Below are 16,845 nucleotides of genomic sequence, written 5' to 3'. Positions count from 1 at the left end.
GCACAGACAGGCGGCGGGGGGGGCGCCCAGCACAGACAGGACGGCGGAGGGGGCGCCCGCACAGACAGGCGGGCGGGGGGCGCCCCGCACAGGACAGGCGGCGGGGGGGCGCCGCACAGACAGGCGGGCGGGAGGGGCGCCCGCACAGACAGGCGGCAGGGCGGCGGGCGCCCGCACAGACAGGCGGCGGGGGGGCGCCCCGCACAGACAGGCGCCGGGCGGGGGCGCCCGCACAGACAGGCGGCGGGGGGGCGCTCCCGCACAGACAGGCGGCGGGGGGGCGCCCGCACAGACAGTGCGGCGGGTGGGGCGCCCGCACAGACAGGCGGCGGGGGGGCGCCCGCACAGACAGGCGGGGGGGGGCGCCCGCACAGACAGGCGGCGGGGGGGCGCCCGCACCAGACAGGCGGCGGGGGGGCGCCCGCACAGACAGGCGCGGCGGGGGGCGCCCGCACAGACAGTGCGGCGGGCGCCGCACAGACAGTGCGGCGGCCGCCGCACAGACAGGCGGCGGAGGGGGGCGGCTCGCACAGACAGGCGGCGGGGGGCCGGCCTCCGCACAGACAGGCGGCGGGGGGGCGCCCGCACAGGACAGGCGGCCGGGGGGCGCCCGCACAGACAGGCGGCGGGGGGGGCGCCCGCACAGGACAGGCGGCGGTGGGGGCGCCCGCACAGACAGGCGGCGGGGGGCCCCGCACAGACAGGCGGGGGGGGCGCCCGCACAGACAGGCGGCGGGGGGCGCACCGCACAGACAGTGCGGCCGGCTCGCACGCACAGACAGTGCGGGCCGGCCCGCACGCACAGACAGGCGGCCGCGCCGCACGCACAGCGAGAAGCGGCCTGTCGCCCGCAGAGAGGACAGGCAGGCCGGACCGACCGCACAGAGAGGCTCCGGCCGGGGGTGGGGGGGAGGGAGGGAGGGAAATCAGCGCTGGGGGAGATTCAGTTTACATACCAGCAGCAGCACAGCGCTCCTCTCTGTTATGCCACGTCTACTAGGATGGATAGGAGGGAAAAGCAGTGAGGCGGGGAGAGAGAGTGGGTGGGCGGAGCCGGAGACGGCCGTTCCCACCCGTGGCAACGGGACAAACAATGTAGGCTACATGCGCACCGCTGCTTTTTTTCCTGCTTTTTTGCTGCTTTTTTGGCTGCAGTTTTGTCAGCAGAACTTTCTGACATCTGACTTCCCAGCAAAGTCTATGAGAAGTCAGATTTGTCATGCGCACAACTGCAGTTTATTTGTCAGCGTTTTTTTTGTCAAAGTTTTGTGACAAAAAAAATGCACCATGTTCATTCTTCCTGCGTTTTTGTCAACATTTGTCAACCATTGAATTCAATGAGGGCATCAAAAACGCAGGAAAAAATGCATGCTAATCAAAAGTGGTGCATTTTTACCTGCCTTTTTACCTGCGTTTTTGCTAGCAAAAACGCAGGTGATTTGTCAGGAAAGTGAGGTCAGGCAAGTGGTCCCGTCCCGTCCTCCACGTGTTCCCCGAAGTACCGGCTGTCCCCAGGGGAGATGACGTGGAGGACGGGACTATCAGCAGCGGCAGCGAGAGGGAGGATGGACATTGGCAGCTGAAAACATTGATTTTTCCCTCTCGCTGCCGCCGCTGGTAGGTCCCAGTCCTCCACGTGTTTCCCCGAAGTACCACTGTCCCCAGTGTGCACGCACAGGGGAGATGATGTGGAGGACGGGACTATCAGCGGCGGCGGCAGAGCGAGAGGGAAAAATCAATGTTTTCAGCTTGCCAACGTCCATCCCCCTCTAACTGCCGCCGCTGATAGTCCCGTCCTCCCCGTGTTCCCCGAAGTACCGCGGTCCCCGCACAGGGGAGATGATGGACCCCTCTCACCGCCACCGCCGCCGCCGCTGAAAGTCCCGGGCTCCACGCTCCTGCCGCCGGCTCCACGCTCCTGCCGCCGGCTCCACGCTCCTGCCGCCGGCTCCACGCTCCTGCCGCCCGGCCGGCTCCACGCTCCTGCCGCCGGCTCGGCTCCACGCTCCTGCCGCGGCTCCACGCTCCTGCCGCCGGCTCAACGCTGTAGCGCGATCAGCTGAGCTGTCAGAGGTTACTCGCGGCCACCGCTGGATTCGGCAAGGGTGGCCGCGGGTAACCTCGGTGACAGCTCAGCTGATCGCGCGGCTAGTCTTCATTAGCTGCGTGGAGGTGACCGGAGCGGCGGTGTCTGCTGCTCGGTCACCTCCATGCAGCACTGCTGGAAGCGACGCTGGAGCATGCTGGATTACGCCGGACATGGAGGGTTTGTCGGGGTTAATAAATTGGTTGATGAGGGAATGTGTTTGTGTTTTTTATTTCTAATAAAGGATTTTTGTGTGTTTATTTACTGTAATTTACAGATTAATCATGGAGGGTGTCTTCATAGACGCCTGACATGATTAATCTAGGACTTATTGGCAGCTATGGGCTTCTAATAACTCCTTATTACCCCGATTTGCCAACGCACCAGGGTAAATCGGGAAGAGCCGGGTACAGCCCCAGAACTGTCGCATATAATGTATGCGGCAATTCTGGGCGGCTGCTGACTGATATTGTTAGGCTGGGGGCTCCCCATAACGTGGGGCTCCCCATCCTGAGAATACCAGCCTTCAGCCGTATGGCTTTATCTGGCTGGTTTTAAAATTGGGAGGGGACCGCACGCCGGTTTTTTTAATTATTTATTTATTTCTAATTTTTTTTTTTTCCAATTCAACAAGCTTTATGGCTTGTTTGAACTGAAAAATACATGAAACAATTGTTGACAAAACTGCAGCCAAAAACGCACCAAAAAAGCAGCATAAAATGCACACAAAAAAGCACCTACATTTTTTGTGACATTTCCAGGCTCTCTCTGACAAGGTGCAGTTTTGGCTGCAGTTTTGGCTGCAGTTTGTGAACACGAAAAAGAAGCAGCGTGCGCATGTAGCCTTTAGCGTGAAAGTCCCGCTGTATCCGGGATGGTTGGGAGGTATGCAGAATACACACACAGCAGATCGCAGATATACACAGCAGATCACACACAGCAGATCGCAGGCACGCACAGCCATCACAGATACACACATCCGATCGCAGACACACACAGGCCGGTCACAGATACACACAGCAGATCGCAGGCACGCACAGCCATCACAGATACACACATCCGATAACAGGCTCACACAGCCGATCACAGATACACACATCCTAGAACGCAGACACACACAGCCGATCACAGAAAAACACAGCCGATCGCAGACACTCACATCACATCACATCACATCCAGCACTTACGGCAGCAGAGAATGAGAGCAAGTCACGTGTCCGGCCCGCAGGTCCTGTTCGTCGCGCTGCACCGCACTGCCTCTCAGGGATTCTCCCAGCGAGAGAGATCGAGGTGTCACTGGATGAGGTGAGTGTGTATGCGATCCAATGTGTTGTGCGATCCGATGTTTGTGTGTGTGTGTGTGTGTGTGTGTGATTTGTTGTATTGCGTGTGAGCCGATGTTTGTGAGTGTGCGATCAGATTATGTGTGCGATATGACTGTGGTGCGATCCGATGTTTGTGTGTGAGATCTGATTGTGTGTGTGTGTTGTGTGAGCTGATGTGTGTGGGTGCTGTGTGTGTGTGAGGGAGCATAATACATTACAGATATGACACAAAGTACATTATACTCACATCCAGTTACTTCCTGGGCGCCAGGAGTTCAGTGGAGCTTTAGTAGCAGAATCTCTGGCAGTGAAGGCACCCCTCCCCATCTCTCTGGTGAGAGGAAGGGAGCAGACAGGACACAGAGCCCAGAGGAGGGCAGGGCGCCTTCTGCTGGAGCCTGTGCTGCGCGGAGAGAACACAGGATGCAGTACCCAGAGCAGTGAAGGGCGCCCTCTGCTGGAGCCTGTGGAACCCGAACGAGCAGCAAAGTGAAAGTGAATTGCTGCTCCCTGGCGCCCCCCTCTGCATTCTACCGGCCGATGCCCTGTGCGACCGCACCACTCGCACATAGGTAAAGCCGGCTATGACTGGGTGCATGATAAATCTCTGTCTGTGACTATAGATGGCTTGTGTGTTACACTGGGGCAGGACGGGGCCAAGACTGGATGTAATGATCATGGGAAGCTGGTAACAGCTCCGGAGATTTCTTAGGTGGGATCTTTCTGATGTTACATCGTCATCTTCTCCCCATTCAGGTCCCTACAATATTGGATCCTCTCAGTTCTTCTATATAAGAGAATCTTCCTGATTGACCCTTCAAGGATGGATAGGGACAGGGACAAGATGGCAGAGAGGATATTACACCTCACCCTAGAGATCCTCATTCGGCTTACTGGAGAGGTCAGAGATTCTGATGACGTCACATTACATCATTCTTATCTATGGGAATAACAGATGGACAGAACTGGAGAGGTGAGGACTCTGGAAATGTCTGTAGTGAGATTTATTAATGTGTCTCTCCATAACCAGGATTACACAGTAGTGAAGAAGACCTCTAGTGAGCGCTGTCAGGCCCCTGTGTCTGAGGGATGGGGAAGACCTCTGAGCCCAATCTCGTGGCCTCCACCTCACCCCCTGATACATGAGGACATCGATGAGCAGAAGATCCTAGAACTCACCTACAAGATGATTGAGCTGCTGACTGGAGAGGTGACACTGCTGGGAATGCTGGGACATTATACAGTAACGCTATGAAGGGATCGGGGATGACGGTATCATTGTATGTGTCAAGGTTCCTATAAGGTGTCAGGATGTCACCGTCTATTTCTCCATGGAGGAGTGGAGTATTTAGAAGAACACAAAGGTCTGTACAAGGACGTCATGATGGAGGTTCCCCAGCCCCTCACATCACCACAGGTAATAGACAGGACTAAATACACACAGCCTATAATTATCTATATGTAAAGAATGAATTCATTCCCTGTATGTGTTTCCTCCAGTTCTATCCAGTGAGAGGACAACACCAGAGAGATGTCCCCGTCCTCTTCTTCCACAGGCCTGTAAACAAGAAAATCCCAGTGTTCCTCAGGATCATCAGGTAGATGGAGAGAAGGTGTCATGAAATCTCCCCTATCATGTTTAGACGGCTGTGAAGGTCTTGTGCTCAGTCTTGTTCTATCCACCAGTATTATCCACTGAATGGCCAATTTATTTCTTACAACTTCTCCATCTATTTGTGACTTATACAATATCTGTTTTAGGATAAAGATCTGACCCATATAAATGCTACTGAGACATATGTGAGGGTGTGATGAGCGGTGTAAAGAGGAGATTCCTACAGATAACCGCACACGTGAGTAGTGACCACTAAATGCAGAGAAGTCACAGATTTTATTCTGTTCTATTATTACAGGTTGTAGATTTATGGGCCCGATTCACTGAGACTGGTGTTGTGCATGTCAGTTTGGTATGCCTCGGATTTGATCTGGCAGTCTCCTGTGCTGTGGTCCATTTTCCTCTCCACTGAGCCACAGTCAGCTTCAGTCGCTGTCCTGGTTCTGAGCACTTTGTTTCTGTTTGGACATTTTGTGTGTTCATTACCTTTTTGTGAACAGTTGTTTCCTATGCTGTAATTCAGTCTGCCCTATCACACGGCTGGTGTAACTAAGGCTTCTCGGGCTTCCTTTTCCCTCTGATGATTTTTATGAAGTGGACTCTGCTTAGAACTACACCGTTTCTCTTGTGTTTAATCTAACAGATTATAACTTTTGGTTTACCTTATTTTACTCTGCACCCTTCCCCTGGATTCTTAAGGAGGTACATGGAACCCTTTTTGGCCGCTTAGAAAGTAAATGTCCGAATGTTCATCTGAGTCATCCAGTTAGGGTTGTTACAGTTTGCGCAGGAGCCTTTAAGGATTGGTCAGCTGAGACCCCTTAGGGGTACTTTGCACGCTGCGACATTGCTAGCCGATGATAGCGATGCCGAGCGCGATAGTACCCACCCCTGTCGCAAATGCGATATTATGTGATAGCTGCCGTAGGGAACATTATCGCTACGGCAGCTTCACACGCACTTACCTGCACTGCGACGTCGCTCCTACCAGCGACCCACCTCCTTCCTAAGGGGGCGGGGTCTTGCGGCGTCACACTGCAGGCGGCCAATAGAAGCGGAGGGGCTGGAGATGAGCGGGAAGTAAACATCCCGCCCACCTCCTTCCTTCCGCATAGCCGATGGAGCCAGGTAAGGAGATGTTCCTCACTCCTTCGGCTTCACACACAGCGATGTGTGCTGCCGCAGGAACGAGGAACATCATCGTATCTCCTATTGGTGCGACATTATGAAAATGACCGACACTACACAGATCACCGATTTTCGACGCTTTTGCGATCGTTTATCGGCGCATCTAGGCTTTACACGTTGCGACGTTCGTTACCGGCGCCGGATGTGTGTCACTTTCGATTTGACCAGGACGATATCGCAGTAGCGATGTCGCAGCCTGCAAAGTACCCCTTAGTCTGTACAAGAACGGGCTGGTCAGGTATAGTAGTTTTAGTAAGACCTTAATTACAATATTTACCACGCGTGCAATTTAGTGTGTATAACATTATCACCAGCCCAACCAGTTTTTTCACATGTGCTGAGACGTCACTATGGATGTTTTGAATGCTTTGGATGCGCGAATGCAATCTCTAACGTTGGAAAGTGGCGGGGATTAAACTATAGCTACAACATGCAGTTGTTACCTCTGCTGTCCCATCCGAAGGTTGTCTCCGAACCTAAAGGTAAAATTATTGACAGACTGCTTTGACAGGGACCGAAGTAAGTTTTCCATTTTTTCTTCCTCGTGTAAACTGTATTGTTACCCCTGTCCAGTGTTTTCTGGTGTGGAGGTTCAGAGTGTAGGCATTGTTGTGTCTTAGCTTCAGGAGGATCCTAAGGCTGGGCATTTTCTTTGCCTGAGGATTTTCCAATATTGATCTTTGTTGATGCTGTCTTTTAAGCACTGGGTCTCCTTTACGATGATCCCGATAAAGTTACAGTAGCGAAGTCAGCGGTTCGTAGTTTGCTTTAGGGCAGGGGTGGGGAACCTCCGGCCGGGCCGTATGCGGCCCGTGATGACTTTTTATGCAGCCCCTGGCACATTCCTGGGGATCACAGTACTCGGGCGGCAGCGCAGCGCGTCTTGTCGGCTGCCGGCCCTTTAAATCACAATAATAATAATATAACATTTATTCATTTATATAGCGCTATTAATTCCACAGCGCTTTACATACATTGGCAACACTGTCCCCATTGGGGCTCACAATCTAGAGTCACTAACTGTATGTCTTTGGAGTGTGGGAGGAAACTGGAGGAAACCCACGCAAACACGGGGAGAACATACAAACTCCTTGCAGATGTTGTCCTTGGTGGGATTTGAACAGAGGACCCCAGTGCTGCAGGCTGCAGTGCTAACCACTGAGCCACCGTGCCGCCCCCACAATGTGTGGGGCACATACCATTAGGTTCTCCATATGCTGGTCTGTGCCAGCATACTGAGAACGTACTTTGTGGCAGAATAAGAGAGCGATGCCCTGAGCTCCAGTCCCACAGAAGAAGAGGAGCAGAAGGTTCACCGGCCCTCCCTGCAGTACATGCGTCCCGGCGCTGTGTGAGTCATGCTGTGTCTTGGCGCTGTGGGAATTGTGCTGCATCCTGATTCTATGTGAGTCATGTTGCATCCCGGTGCTGTGGGACTCATGCTGCGTACTAGTGCTGGGTGAATCATGCTGCGTCCCGGCACTGTGGAACTCGTGCTGCCTCCCGGCGCTGTGTGATGTGTGTCACCCCCCTCCCCCGAGTGCTGTGTGTCACCCCCTCCCCACAGTGCTGTGTCACCCCCTCCTCTAGTGCTGTGTGCCACCACCCCAGTGCTGTGTCCCAACACCCCAGTTCTGTGTGCCACCAACACCAGTGCTGTCCTTCCTCCCTCAGTCTTGTCCATGTCCCCCAGTCCCGTGTGTTCTCCTCTGGTGCTGTCCGTGCCGCCGCCAATGCTGTCCGTGCCCGGCAGTACTATCCGTGCCCCCCCAACGATGTTCGAGCCCCAGCCCCTCCTGTGATGTATATGCCCCAGCGTCTCCTGTGATGTATATGTCCCAGCCCCTCCTGTGATGTACATATGTCCCCAGCCCCTCCTGTGATGTATATATGTCCCCAGTCCCTTCTGTGATGTATGTGCCTTCAGCGTCTCTATTTGATGTATAGGATTTTACCAATCTGTTGACTGCACTCCAGACTGAGACAAACCTGGAAAAGCAGTTGTGATAAGCAACATGATCAATATCATCGAACATCACAGCCGCACCAAAGAGAATTAGCTCCAGCCACCACAGTAAGGGTCTGGGGTAAAGGCTGCTTTACACGCTGCGACATCGCTAGCATCGGCTAGCGATGTCGCGTGCGATAGCACCTTCCTCTGTCTGTGGCACGATATGTGGTGATCGCTGCCGTAGTGAACATTATCACTACGGCAGCGTCACACGCACATACCTGTGCAGCGACGTCGCTGTGACCGGCGACCTGCCTCCTTTCTAAGGGGGCGGTTCGTTCAGCGTCACAGCGACGTCACAGCAGCGTCAATGAACCGCTGCCCAATAGAAAAGGAGGGGCGGAGATGAGCGGCCGGTACATACCGCCCACCTCCTTCCTTCCTCCATTTCTGGTGGACGCAGGTAAGGAGATGTTTGTCGCTCCTTTGGTGTCACACATAGCGATATGTGCTGCCGCAAGAACGACAAACAACATAGTTACTGCAGCAGCAACAATAATTGGGAAGAGGGGGGGGCATGTCACCGATGAGCGATTTTGAAAGTTTTCGCGACAATTCAAAATCGCTCATAGGTGTCACACACAACGACATCACTAAAGCGATGTGCGTCACAAATTCCGTGACCCCAACGAGATTGCTTTAGCGTGTAAAGCCACCTTAAGTTAATTGTTTGACCAGAAATATTAGGGTGATTTTCAAGCTGATAATTGGTAGAAATTTCCAAATGACACCCGGCAGAAAAAAGGTTCCCCACCCCTGCTTTAGGGTAATGCTAAAGTGGAGGACTATTGCTCCTAGTTGGGCAGTGGAAACCTCCTGGAATGATCCAGCTCTCCGCAATCAGTTTTGTCAGGAACTTTCTAGTAATATCAGAAACAGGGAGGCTTGTAGTCCGTCCTCGTTGTCACTGAAAGAGGCAGTGTCACTGTCTGTTCGTTTAGACCAGCGTCTTAGGAATACAGACAATGGTATGTCAATGACTTCTGCCTCTCACTCAGTAGACTCAGGCGAATCTATGCAAATTGGTCCAAGGAGGGAACTGAACTGGGAACCCCTGCTCCTTTTTGCTTGTACTGTGGTCATTCTGGTCATGTTATTATTCAGTCACCTCTCCATTTGTAGATTCAGGCTTTGCCTTAAGGCTGCTTTACACGCATCAATTACTCGTGCGTTTGCATGAGCGATCGCACCCGCCCCCATCGTTTGTGCGATAGTAGCAATTTGTTGCCCGTGTCGCACAAACTCGGTAACCCCTGTCACACGTATTTGCCTCCCGAACGACCTCGCTGTGGGCGGCGAACATCCTCTTCCTAAAGGGGGAGGAACGTCCGGCGTCACAGCGATGTCACACAGCGGCCGGCCAATAGAAGCGGACGGGTGGAGATGAGCGGGACGTAAACATCCCGCCCACCTCCTTCCTTCCGCATTGCTGTCGGGACGCAGGTAAGCTTCAGTTCATCATTCCCGAAGTATTACACGGAGCGATGTGTGCTGCCTCGGGAACGATGAACAACCGGAGCACAGAAGGACGTTCGATTTTTTGGAAAATGAGCGACGTGTCAACGAGCAATGATAAGGTGAGTATTTTTGCTCGTTCACAGTTGCTCATTTGTGTTACACGCTACGATATGTCAAACGAGGCCGGATGTGCGTCACTAACGACATGACCCCGACGACATATCGTTAGATATATCGTAGCGTGTAAAGCGGCCTTTAGATCTCTTTGACAGCGCGTTCACTATTAAATGTAGATACAGTGTTTCTACTCTTGGTATCCTATTCAGGTGTCAGTGATTGATAATTTTCCTCCTGCTCAAAATCATATTACTTCTGAGGTTGAGAATGTGTGCATGAAGATGGGAGGGTTACACAGAATCTATTTCACTTATGATCCTTCCTTCCTTACTTGCTAAACTTGTGTTGGGTATGCCCTGATTAGTTAAACACAATCCTGCCATCAACTGGGAGGCTTGGGAGATTGTCTTTGGGGGACTTTTGTTCCTCCAGTTACTTAACTACATCCTTAGCACCTGTGAACTCTCATCTTTCTGGCTTATTTCAGGATTTTGAGGATGTTTTTTTCTGAGACTGATTGCGAAGTTCTCCCTCCACATAGTCATATGATTACGAGATTGAATTCATACCAGGTGCTAAAATGAAGTCTTGAGTGTTTAACCTCCCTCTTCCAGAAAGAGATGCCTTGAAAGAGTATATAAAAAAATAGTCTGGATAAAGGGGAAAATACGAACATCCACCTCTCCAGTAGGTGTGGGGTTTATCATTATCAAGGAAAAGGATGGAGGGTTGAGTTGTGTCCATGGATCCCTATCCTTTACTTCTTATACCTGACATGTTTAATCAATTAGCTATAGCCAAATAGGTTTCTAAACTTGATAAAAAGGGGGGGGTGTATTCGGGAAGGTGATGAGTGGAGAACCTCTTTCAAAATACACGAGGGTCACTTCGAAAATTTTGGTGATGCCATTTGGGTTGACTAATGCTCCGGTGGGTTTTCAGATCTCCATTAATGGCATTTTTGCCCTCTGATAGGTACATTTGTACTGATTTATTTGGAGGACATGTTGATTTACTCATGTTCCTGTGATAATCATCATTAGCATGTTCGACAGATTCTTCGTAACAATCATTTATTTGTCAAACTGGAGAAATATCAATTCGAGGTTCAACAGGTACATTTTTTGAGCCATTTGGTTTCTTCATCAGCGTTTTAGATGGACCCTGTTAAGGTACAGACCGTTCTAGCTTGGGTACAACCAACTAACCTTAACTATTGCAGAGATTGTTAGGTTTTTTTAATTACTATCTAGAGTTAATTTACAGTTTGTCAGTTATTGTAAAGCCTCTTACTGATATGACCAAGAAGGATATTGACTTTACCTCTTGGTCCAAAGAGGCTGTTGATGCCTTTGCTGCTTTCAAGACAGCCTTCTCTAAGGCTTTTGTCCTCAGTCAACCAGAGGTTGATTTGCCTTTTGTGGTCAAGGTAGACATCTCTTCTGTGGGTATTGGTGAAGTTCACTCACTAAAGTCAGATTGTTACCTTCATCCTTGTGCTTTTTTATTTTTTCAAAAGTAGAGTCTAGATATGATATTGGGGACCGAGAGCTTCTGGCAGTCAAGAGAGCATTTCAGGAGTGGAGACTTTGGTTAGAGGGGGTTAAAGATAAGGTGATAGTCTTTACCATTCTTAAAATCCTACTGTACGTTGACGCCGCCAAGTGTCTAAACACAAGACAGGCCTGGTGGGACTTTTTTTTTGCCCGGTTTGACTTTTCTGTGACTTATCTCCCTGGATCTAAGACTGTTAAGGCTGATGGTATGTCACATAACTTTGTTCAGAGGCACTCCCAGATTAAAGTGAAAAACTTTATTAAAATTTATTAAACATTCAGTCTTAGTGTATCAGACGTTTCGGCCCAGAACATGGCCTTTGTCAATGACCAACAAATGAGTTATGCCTTCAAACCATAGAAATACCTTGAGTAAGGAACATGTGCAAAGCGCTATTAGGTATGCGCTGTAAGATAAGGCTCTATTGAAAGTGGTGTCTACCGCTATGTGTTTATAAAGCGCTAGATATGTGCTGTAAGATAAGGCTCTATTGAAAGCGGTGTCCACTGCTATGTGTTTATAAAGCGCTAGATATGTGCTGTAAGATAAGGCTTTGAAAGCGGTATCCACCTCTGTGTATTTGTAAAGAGCTAGTGAGATGGCACCATCTGTATGGAATCTTTGAAGCGGCAATATCCAATGGATGATAGAGGTTAAACTAAGCGCTTCCACAGCATCGTGGCCTTTAACCCCTACCATCCATTGTCAGCTATCCGATTTCCCAGGGTCTGCAGCAGCCGTGTTTCAAAGGGGTTGTGTCTCACACAAACCCACCAAGGTGAGCAATTGCTTTTTGTTTCACCACAGTTTTAACCCCTATTTTGCACTGTCTTTCCTACATCTAACATGGGCCTGCTTGTAATCCATCCCACAATCTCTTTTGTTTTAGTAAGACATGGAGAGGGTACAAGCCACTTTAAGCATTTTCTGTGAACATTTATACTTGTTTAAGAGCTTTTTAAGGGCAAAGCTTGTCGAGGCACAACCTTTTAAAGTGGTTAGTACAGTTTGTTTCTATCAAATTTATGTGTTTGAAAAAACACACAATGGAGTATCAATAATCCAAATATATTTTATTAAACAATCACACCATATAAAAAGGAGTACACCAATGTATACATCCTACGTGTGGTGGCCTTTGAAAAAGGTACCTGAAACGTATGTCGGGCTTGGACCGTGGATCATCTCCCTACTAGTCAGAGTTCTGGGTATGTACTAATGCTAATGTAGGTTCTGCTTCCCCATTCATTGTATATTATTGTCACGAGCGGAGGGGACGCGCTCACCACGCTCGGGTCCGGGGTCTCTGCTGCTGCTCGGTGGCTCGAGCGGTGGGCCGGACCCGGGGACTCGAGCAGCACTCCTCGTCCACGAGTGAAAAGGGGGTGGTTTGTTTAGGGAGATAGTTCGTGACGCCACCCACGGATCGTGGTGATAAAGGGCACCACCGCTGCTGGTGACGGGGATCCCGGGAGCGATGGTAGGGAGCAGCTAGGATGTTTTCCCCTCCGTGGGTAGGGGTTGGTGATCCCGGGGCCCGATGGTGATACGGGGAGGCTGGATGGTTGGGGGTGCATGGTTGCAGGGACAGCGCGGCGCGGTGCCGGATGGTACTGGTGTACTCACTCAGACAGTCAATGACAGAGTCTCTGGTAAACCAAACGGCTGGATGGACGGGTCCCGCAGCCGGCTGCAGTGTTGTGCTCTCCCCAGACGGCTGATGGTGGCTGTCTTTCCCTGCACCTGTTAGAATGTTCTGACTCCTGTGGTTGCCCACCGGTAGTCCGCTCCCCGGCATATAGGTGCCGTAGGAGCCCGTTTTTCCCACAGGCGCTGGCCCTTGGATCTCTAGCCTATGGCGGTGGCTGTATATCCTCACGGTGTGGACTGTTGCCTTCTGTCGGGTCTTGGTTGTTGGGAAACCCCTGGGGTTCCTGTCACACTCGGATTTGACTATTGTCGGCGGCTCCAAGCCTGGTCGGGGTCCGATGGCCCTGCCTGTGTGCTTAGCTTCATTCTGCTCCCCGGTTCGGTACCGGCGGGCCAACGCCCGACCCCGGTCCTACGGCTCTGCAGAGATTCACTAACTCCTGCAGACGGCCACCACCATCTGCCAACCTTGCTGTAAGTGCCTGGGCTCCGACCCAGACACTTGCAGTTTTCTGCCCTTTCACTTTCAACTCTCCAACTAGACTCACTGCTTTTCCCGCCTCCAGACCTGTGAACTCCTCGGTGGGTGGGGCCAACCGCATGGCTCCGCCCCACCTGGTGTGGACATCAGACCCTGGAGGGAGGCAACAAGGGGTTTTGTTTGACTTGTGACTGTCTAGGGAAGGGGGTGTATATGGTGTTATGTCTGTGACTACCTGGCTAGTCCAGGGCGTCACATTATCGGCTGCCGATAGCGCCAGTGTGCAGAGGGAATGGTTTGAACCTATGTGGTTTCCCAGACTTTTGACTGTGGGGGATTTAATGTAAATGTTATGTGGGAAGTTCGTTTGAGGCATATATGAATAAATGATGGATACTTATGTACTTTGCCTCCCTCTGACCGCGGCATGAACATTATGTAATTTGATTCCAATTTCGGTCCCCACTCAGTGCGGTAATTACTCCTTATAATTGTCCTTTATTCTTGTTACGTGGTATTGGATGTATACATTGGTGTACTCCTTTTTATATGGTGTGATTGTTTAATAAAATATATTTGGATTATTGATACTCCATTGTGTGTTTTTTCAAAACATAAATTTGATAGTATTAGTAGGAGTTGATCCCGGGATTGGGAATCCATACATTATGGGGATATTGATGTTTTTGTAGCAATTGTGCACACTATCTTATATACAATGTTCCCCTATTTTTCTATGAAAATTGTATCAGTTTGTTTCTATGTTTCATTAAACTGTACCTTCATGTTACTGTAAGTGTTGTATATTTTAAATAATTTCTCCAGTTGTGTGTCATATTATAATTGTTATATGGAAAGTGAATGTGGTGGACATTTTTGAGGATTTTTTTGTAGGTTGACTTTTTATGAGTCTCCACTGAATATTTTATTAAATATATTTAATATTTCACAAAAGTTTAGAGTCTAGCACACTAAATCATGAACCAATGACATAGTTGTCTTCAATAGCAAAGTCAAAAATGAAAAGAGCACAAACCTGATATCCTAACATCATAATCTGTGAGTCACTGTTTTGATATTTACTGCCGCCCTCATAAGTCCTTAGTTGAATTTTACTACAATTTGTATAGAAATGTTAAAATGTATAAATGTTAACATTAATATAGTTTCAAGGTTGTGTTATTGAAAAATAATATTCAGTTTTATTTTTGGCAGATGACTGTACCAGCAGATCAGACGCACATCTGAAATTTTCAGATTTTACAGCACATGATCATAGTATCACACCGGGAGCTTATGATGAGTACGACAACATCCCACATATATCTCCAGCCCTCAAAAGTAAAGATTTATCATCTGATCTTTTTCAGCAAATCCTGTCTCCAGATTCATCACAGACTTTTAAACAAAACAAAATTAGCAGAAGGGATGGTGAACATCAAAGAGCTCACACAAGAAAGAAGCTATATTCATGTACAAAATGTGAGAAACATTTTACAAGAAAATCAAATGCTGTTACACATGAGAAAATTCACACAGGGGAGCAACCATTTGCATGTTCAGAATGTGGAAAACGTTTTATAGAAAAATCACAGCTTGCTAAACATCAGAGAACTCACACAGGGGAGAAGCCATTTTCATGTTGTCAATGTGGAAAATGTTTTAGAGAGAAATCAACTCTTGTTAAGCATCTGAGCATTCACACTGGGGGAAAGCCATATTCATGTTCAGAATGTGGGAAATGTTTTATACAAAAACATGGACTTGTTACTCATCTAAGAACTCACACAGATGAGAAGCCATATACATGCTTAGAGTGTGGGAAATGTTTTATAGCCAAAGACCGTCTTGTTATACATCAGAGAAGTCACACAGGGGAGAAGCCATTTATATGTTCAGAATGTGGGAAATGTTTTACTCAGAAAACAAATCTTATTAAACATCAGAAAATACACACTGGTGACAAGCCATATTCATGTTCAGAATGTGGGAAATGTTTTATACAAAAATATCAACTTGTTAAACATCAGAGACGTCACACTGGAGATAATCCATTTTCATGTTTAGAATGTGGAAAGTGGTTTACAGCCAGAGACCATCTTGTTACACATCAGAAAACTCACACAGGGGAGAAACCATTTTCATGCTGCCAATGTGGAAAATGTTTTAGAGAGAAATCAACTCTTGTTAAGCATCTGAGTATTCACACTGGGGAAAAGCCATATTCATGTTCAGAATGTGGGAAATGTTTTATACAAAAACATTGACTTGTTATCCATCTGAGAACTCACACAGGTGAGAAGCCATTTATATGTTCAAAATGTGGGAAAAGTTTTATGGAGAAAACAAATCTTATTATACATCAGAAAATACACACAGGTGAGAAGCCATATTCATGTTCAGAATGTGGCAAATGTTTTGCACATAAATCAAGTCTGGTAACACATCAGATAAGTCACTCGGGAAACAAGGCATTTTCATGCTCTGAATGTGGAAAGTCTTTTAACCGAAAATCAGTTTTAATTGTACATCAAAGAATTCACACAGGGCAAAAGCCATATTCATGTTCAGACTGTGGGAAATGTTTTACAGTAAAACACCTTCTTGTTACACATCAGAGAACTCATACAGGGGAGAAGCCATTTTCATGCTCAGAATGTGGGAAATGTTTTACAAAGAAACCAAATCTTCTTGCACATCAGACAATTCACACAGGAAAGAAGCCATATTCATGTTCAAAATGTGAAAAATGTTATGCACACAAATCAAATCTTGTTACACATGAGAGAACTCACACAGGGGAAAAACCATTTTCATGTTCAGAATGTGGGAAATGTTGTGCACATATGTCAAATCTTATTGCACATCAAAAAATTCACAAAGGGAAGTAGACATTTTCTGTTTAAAACCATTTGTCAAATAGTGCAAGAAAAAAATACCACAGTTATAGTCTACGAGAGAAGGGAATGTAATTTACAGTACTAACTGCTTAATACTAAACGTATGAAACAACTAATAAACTTTTTTATTGAAAAATAAATAGGAGTTACTCTTCATGCCAATGTGTCAATCATATGTATAAAATGTCACATTTATAAAGACAGTATAGCTACATTTTAAAGACTTTGTCCAATGAGTTGGTCTTCTGCCCAATATAACATTGGTTATAGAGAGATGCTGCTATAAGTGATGAGGAGCATTGCTGAGTCAACCATCTGCAACTGTCCTGATAACGTAGAGCATTGTCTACGCTAGAGGTCTCAAACACGTGGGCCGCATGCGGCCCCCGAGGCTGCTTGTTGTGGCCCGCAGACCCCGTTTACGATCGCAGCTCTATGCTCGGGGCCGGTGGTGGCA

The 16,845-nt window shown here is 48.6% G+C and overlaps 3 protein-coding genes across 3 annotated transcripts in view; all 3 read left to right on the top strand.

Annotated features, from left to right (window-relative positions):
- LOC142310536 (gastrula zinc finger protein XlCGF66.1-like) overlaps window positions 1-4,083 on the top strand; it is a 20,438-nt gene extending 16,355 nt beyond the window's left edge. Inside the window, exon 5 of the mRNA XM_075348058.1 lies at window positions 4,035-4,083. Coding sequence (XP_075204173.1) covers window positions 4,035-4,083 — 49 coding nt within the window. The remainder of the gene's footprint in view (window positions 1-4,034) is intronic.
- The window catches only part of LOC142312008 (uncharacterized), a 222,180-nt gene extending 205,633 nt beyond the window's left edge, over window positions 1-16,547 (top strand). Inside the window, 5 exon segments of the mRNA XM_075350882.1 lie at window positions 4,776-4,820; window positions 4,906-5,009; window positions 5,173-5,217; window positions 5,219-5,264; window positions 14,704-16,547. Coding sequence (XP_075206997.1) covers window positions 4,776-4,820; window positions 4,906-5,009; window positions 5,173-5,217; window positions 5,219-5,264; window positions 14,704-16,379 — 1,916 coding nt within the window. The 3' untranslated portion in view covers window positions 16,380-16,547.
- LOC142311998 (gastrula zinc finger protein XlCGF53.1-like) lies at window positions 4,172-4,819 on the top strand. Its single transcript, XM_075350874.1, has 3 exons — window positions 4,172-4,312; window positions 4,442-4,621; window positions 4,704-4,819. Exons 1-3 carry the CDS (start codon window positions 4,235-4,237, stop codon window positions 4,761-4,763), a joined length of 318 nt encoding a protein of 105 aa, XP_075206989.1. The 5' UTR covers window positions 4,172-4,234; the 3' UTR covers window positions 4,764-4,819.
- Window positions 16,548-16,845: the final 298 nt, after the last annotated feature.

The sequence above is a fragment of the Anomaloglossus baeobatrachus genome, chromosome 5, assembly GCF_048569485.1.
Source record: "Anomaloglossus baeobatrachus isolate aAnoBae1 chromosome 5, aAnoBae1.hap1, whole genome shotgun sequence".
In the NCBI taxonomy this organism is placed as follows: Eukaryota; Metazoa; Chordata; class Amphibia; order Anura; family Aromobatidae; genus Anomaloglossus; species Anomaloglossus baeobatrachus.
The sequence above is the reverse complement of the archived record's forward strand: the minus strand, read 5'-3'. Positions and strand labels throughout refer to the sequence as shown.